The sequence below is a fragment of the Electrona antarctica genome, assembly GCF_951216825.1.
Source record: "Electrona antarctica genome assembly, chromosome: 15".
In the NCBI taxonomy this organism is placed as follows: Eukaryota; Metazoa; Chordata; class Actinopteri; order Myctophiformes; family Myctophidae; genus Electrona; species Electrona antarctica.
In genome coordinates, this window is record NC_136796.1 from 1,019,794 (window position 1) to 1,025,793 (window position 6,000).

Sequence of the window (6,000 nt, forward strand, 5' to 3'; positions counted from 1 at the left end):
TGGTTTCAAATCTAAATCGGATTCCATCATGTGACTTGTTTGCGTTTAGACTTATTTAAACGAATCAGATTCCAAACACATCAACACAAAGCACACGCACACGCACACACACACACACACACACACACACACACACACACACACACACACACACACACACACACACACACACACTTCCATCGTTACCGACTCGGTGCTCTACTACAGACGGTCTAGTACCGTAAATAGAGTAATTAACATACTGCACATACAGTTTATGAACAAAATAAGAACAAATAAGCCAATTCTCCATATGCAGACCACGGTGATCTTACCATATAAGTTAATGGCAAGGTGCTACCTAGGTGCAACTTCCCATCGACAGCCCATTGATCCAAAGTCCTATCTGATTGTATTAAACAACGACAAACTCACCAACATTGCAGCTGTGCGAAAAGCTTGAATTATTCTCTTTCTATCCTCAAAGTGTTTGTTTCAGAAAAATCCACTGTAGAGCTACTTTCTGTCCTTGCAGGTGATTATTTTTCTAAGTGCTGGAGTTTGGAAGTGCTCGTTAGATATCACTCGACGGCCCTGCGTAGCACCTGTGTTGAATGTGCACATAATGCAGGAGGCAGCAGGACGCTGCTTTACTGAAAACGAGTGCTTCCAAACTCTGATGGCAAGATGTCCGCCGTCTGCAAATGGTCAATAAGTCTATAGGCCTAAGGGTTGATATAAAACAATACAAATATGGCATGTAACGTTATAAACGTATTCCATGCAAAAACAGAATAACAATAAAATAAAACATTATCACAGTGTGGATAGGGATAACTATAGCCATTGTTTTTTTTGGATCCAAAATCCTTCCTTATCGATCCCACTATTATTCTATTTTATAGAATATTCAGGTCGAGACCCAAAAGAGAGATTAGACGTTTGCCCGGGACCCACACTAGTGGAAATAGCCGATCTAAAAGCTTACAACACATCACTTCACGCCCCGTTGTATGCTTGTAGATCAGCTGTTTTTTCTGAATTTATGGAATTTCTTAAAATCTTCATTTATTTCTTCACAAAATTACTGAAAGAATTAATTGAATTTTGGTTTTATTCATTTTAATGAATAAATGGAACCAAATGGAACCAATTTGTTTCCATTTGTACACTCTGAGTAAAAATAACTTTGATTTTACAATATAAATTGGAGTCTCAGAGATAGAAATGCCATTCAATGGGGGACCGTAGACTAATGCATGTTAATCTGGGGGTCCTTGAAATTAAACGGGTTGAGAATCACTGCTAGAGCCGTACAAATCTTCTCTTATGGAATTTCTCTTCTTATGGGGGTCCGCGGGTTAATTAGTGTCAATTTGGGGGTCCTTGACATGAAAACGTGTGGGAACCCCTGGCCTAAGACAAGCAGTGGTCTCACTCAGTGGAGTGGGCGGGGTCTATGTGGACTGTGTGGACGCCCAGGCTACAAATGTTTAACAAAAGTTCTACCAGACAACTAAGGCAAATGTATGTGCTGTTTCCATGAGGTGCTTTCAGTACTCAATTCATCAAAACATGATGGACAGGAGGACTATGGCCTGACTCACACCTTCACAACAGATTGATGTATAGCTGATGCATGAGACTTATTGACTGATGCAAGCTCACAATGCATTTCCAATGGGAGTCACATGGTTTGACACAACATTTGTGTTGTATGAGGGGGTGGGGGGGGCAGTCGAAACACAGCCGAAAGCCGTACAACACAAATGTTGTGTCAAAACATGTGACTTCCATTGGAAATGCATTGGGGCAAGATGTAAACAAACCCTTTCTTTACATCTAGCATGCATCAATGTTGTATGCTAGATCGAAAGGTGTGAGTCAGGCCTATGACCGCTCGCTGCTAAAATGATGTTGCTAATTCAGGTTCCCTGACAGAGTGACAGACACCTACCAACAATACACAAAGTGACAACAACAACAACATTCCTGCCTGCAGGCTCAAGTCAATTATTAATAACCTGTTGACCAAAGGGCTGCATCGCCTGTAGAACTACAACATGCACAACAAGACACAACTATAACCAGGGCTGTGCAATAGAAAATATAGCAACACCGTTGTTGCACAAAAAGGAGAATTAGGAGGGGGAAAAAAGTACACTTATAGGCCTATATTTATTTGAGCGGAAAAAATGAAGTCGAGCACGATATGGTCCGTGTCCTCCCGACCATATCGTGCGGACGGGGGGACACGGACCATATCGTGCTCGACTTCATTTTCCCAAAACAACAATTGCCAAATAAATTTAAAAAGGCATCACTCATCATCATTTAATAACAACAACAACGATATCTTGAAATGTACTGTAATCCTGCAAACTGTTAATACATATTTCAATCAACCAGACACTGCACGCTGTTTTTGTTTTTAAAGGCCATGCAGGGAGAACAACACAGACGGCATACCTAACCTACATAATATACAACTACATTCTTTGAGTTTGACTTTGATCTGCATGGTGCCCTGCAGCCCACAGTTCCATCGTGGATGTTATTTGAAAAACTGCACGTGTGTGTGTGTGTGTGTGTGTGTGTGCATGTGCGTGTGCGCGCGCGCGTGCGTGTGCGTGCGTGCAACAGGACTGCAGTTGCAGACGCTTGTGTTTTTTCTGCTCACCTCGCATTGGATGAAATCGACCGTACTAGTGTCCACTTCATACGGTCTTCCTCCACCCAGAGCCTCCATTGTTGTTGCTGTTGTTGTGTGATTGTTGTTGTTTACAATGTAAATATTAAAGATCCAACCCGATGCTTATTGTTTATCTCACTTTAAAACACAATGAACCCGAGCCTCCATTCCGGTGTTGCCAGATTGTGTGAGAGACAGTCGAGAAACAAGCAACCAGGTCTATGAAAACAAGACCAAAAGAAGCATTTGATTTGATTTGATTTGATTTGAAGTATATTTTAACAGTTTGCAGAATTACAGTACATTTCAAGCACAACTCAAAACAAAAACTGTTAACTGTGGACGACACCATAAAGCGTTACACTTTAAAGCGTTGCCCTTTGAGAGCAGTTTTGAAGGAGTCAAGGGATTCACATTTTCGCCCTTAAAACATGTAAATACATAGAGGCTATTTGTGAGCTTGTAGATCTACAATTTCAACAAAAAAATCTTAGAAATGTTTGAAGTGGAATATTCTTTAAACATTTTTAACAACACAAATCTTGTATGGGGGTTCCTGGCATAACATGTTTTCAGACGGGGGTCCGCAGACAAATATATATTCATTTGGGGGTCCTTGACTTGAAAATGTAACCCTAGTTTAAACAACATTAGGTACAAAATATGTACAAGCAACTTCACAGAAGAAACAAGCCCAAAGTGGCTTATAATTAGCAGACATGGCACCCTGCATTCCTCCTTCTTCTTCTTCATGTGACTTCCTGCAGACTTTATGCCTTTTCGGCACATTGCTGCCTCCCACCGAGCGGGAGCAGGCCTGTACCTCATTTGTGGTTCTCTTCTCAAACAGTGGACCTTGAGGGGGTTCCAGGTGGTCCCGACTCCCCAGCTAAATGATGGAGAGTTGGTAAGCAAATGGACCCTCATAGATCTTTAACTCTTTTGAGAGCGTAAAATGAAACCAAATGGACCCGTAGTACGCTCTCAAGAGTTCAATTATTGTTAAACATCTGCATTTACAAGAAGTCTAGACAATTAGAGAATGTATTATTATTTGCATCAACGTTTGCCTGTCATCTCTCCTAATGGTACCACATCAATACAGCATGGTCATGGATGGAATTGTGGACAATATCTTATCCAACGACAACAAGATATCCTGGGTGAGGGTCTGAGAAGCTAAAATCTGAATCCCCCCCCCCACCGCCCACCCCTTTTTCCCCTCACTGTATATGTTTCTTTTCCCTTTTTACCTCCTTTATGATGAATTCCTGTTCTGTTCTTTGACTATAGAAGTGTCTATTTGTAGGTCTCTAAATGTTTTGATGAATTGAACAAGGTAGACCCTCTTGTAAACAAGTGTAATGCTTAACTGGGTCGTCCACTCACAGTTAACAGTCTTTGTATTGAGTTTGTGCTTGAAATGTACTGTGTACTGTCAATCAATCAATCAATCAATGTCATCAAAATGGTGGTCCGTGGCTCAAATGCCGAATAAATCATGGACCTTTATTTTACAATATTTTTTCAGTGGGAGAATCTTGAGTGTAATATTGCTTAATTGTGACTGACTGTCACTGCTTTGCATCATCTTTATTCTGCATACCACGCATGCACGCACGCGCGCACGCACGCGCGCACACACACACGTCACACACAGATTGTTTCAAAATATAGGCACCAGAAATATATTTGAAATTCATGGGAAGAAAGTAGGCTATATTTATGTTTTCATTATAACAGTCAGGTTTAGCCTATAGCTGTAGAAGTGCATACAGTGAATTCTGTGACATAGGCCTCTATAGGCCTATACTATAGCCTACATCAGGGGTGGTCACTCACACTCACTCCAGAGGGCCACATTGCATACAGGTCGTAGCAAAAATAGCCGATCTACAAGCTCAAAACGTGTCGCAGCGCGACGCGTTTTGAGCTTGTAGATCGGCTATTTTTGCTATATTCGATCTTTTGCTATATTTGAATTGAATCCTGAATATTTGTTTTCAACTTTTGAATTGTAATGCTGAAAAGTTTTTTTTTTATTGCCTTTTCAAATGATAGTTATGTTAACTTTATGAATTAAATACAAATACATTGGACATAAAAAAAAAACACTAACATTTTAATAATACTAATTTAGACTGAAGCAATTAAAGAGGGTCATGTTTGTAATTGTAACCTGGGGTAACCTGAGGGCCACATTAAGTGAAGGTGGGGGCCGCATGTGGCCCCCGGGCCTCCAGTTGCCCATGTATGGCCTATATACATGCACCCTCTAAGGCATGGGTTGTTCACTCAGAGAGTGAACAAATGTACATTTGTACACTCTCGGAGTTAAATTAACAGTGGTTTTACAATATAAATTGGGGTCCCAGAGATATCGGGGGTCCGTAGCATAATGCGTGTGCATAATGTGCCTTTTACCCTGTAACTGGTATTGTTGACAATAAAGTTGAACCTTGAACCTTGAACCTTGAGGCCTATATATGATTTCCTGATGTATATTTTTAAATAGTTTGGATGTTTTGGGGAAATGTGTTATATATATATGTTATATATGTGTTATATATATATATATATATATATATATATATATATATATATATATATATATATATAATCTTGTCCTTCTCAAAAGTGCTATCCTCATCTCATTCATCTCACAGTTGTTGTGGACTATATCAGAATATGTTTGGAAGCGTCATGTTTCTCAGCTAGTCCTTTGACTCTGTGAATTCTCTAATTCTCCCACTAATTGTCTCTCAGCGGGCAGCTGGCCTTTATAGTTCACCCGCGTCCCTGACTGACTGACTGACACGCACGCACGCACGCACGCACACACGCACGCACACACAACAATAGATGGGGGCGGGGGGGAAATCAACAACACTGAAGAGAGGAGAAATCAAATACGTCAGCCATCATCATCGTCCCCTCCCCCTTATAGCTCCTCAATAGCCAGGTTCTTTCTTTCACTATTTATTTCTTCTTCTCTCTCTCTCTCTCTCTCTCTCTCTCTCTCTCTCTCTCTCTCTCTCTCTCTCTCTCTCTCTCTCTCTCTCTCTCTCTCTCTCTCTCTCTCTCTCTCTCTCTCTCTCTCTCTCTCTCTCTCCTGCTGGGAAAGCACGCGATGATCCGGCTTTGTTGACGCGCGGCGGTGCGTGATAATACGGTCATTATAGCCTCTAAGGAACAGGTTGGGGCGAGAGATGGGCTTTCATTTAGGGGGGGGGGGGGTTTAGACACACATACACACACACATACGCACACACGCGCGCGCGCACGCAGCGCTGTGGGAAAAGAATGCTTGTTAAAGGGGACATCTGTTG

At 41.4% G+C, this 6,000-nt stretch overlaps 1 protein-coding gene across 1 annotated transcript in view; it reads right to left on the reverse strand.

Annotated features, from left to right (window-relative positions):
* The window catches only part of LOC306938222 (uncharacterized protein), a gene marked incomplete at its 3' end in the record, with an annotated part of 62,940 nt that extends 60,102 nt beyond the window's left edge, over window positions 1-2,838 (reverse strand). The window contains exon 1 of the mRNA XM_079522286.1: window positions 2,660-2,838. Within this exon, the coding sequence (XP_079378412.1) occupies window positions 2,660-2,728 (69 nt within the window). The 5' untranslated portion in view covers window positions 2,729-2,838. The remainder of the gene's footprint in view (window positions 1-2,659) is intronic.
* Window positions 2,839-6,000: the final 3,162 nt, after the last annotated feature.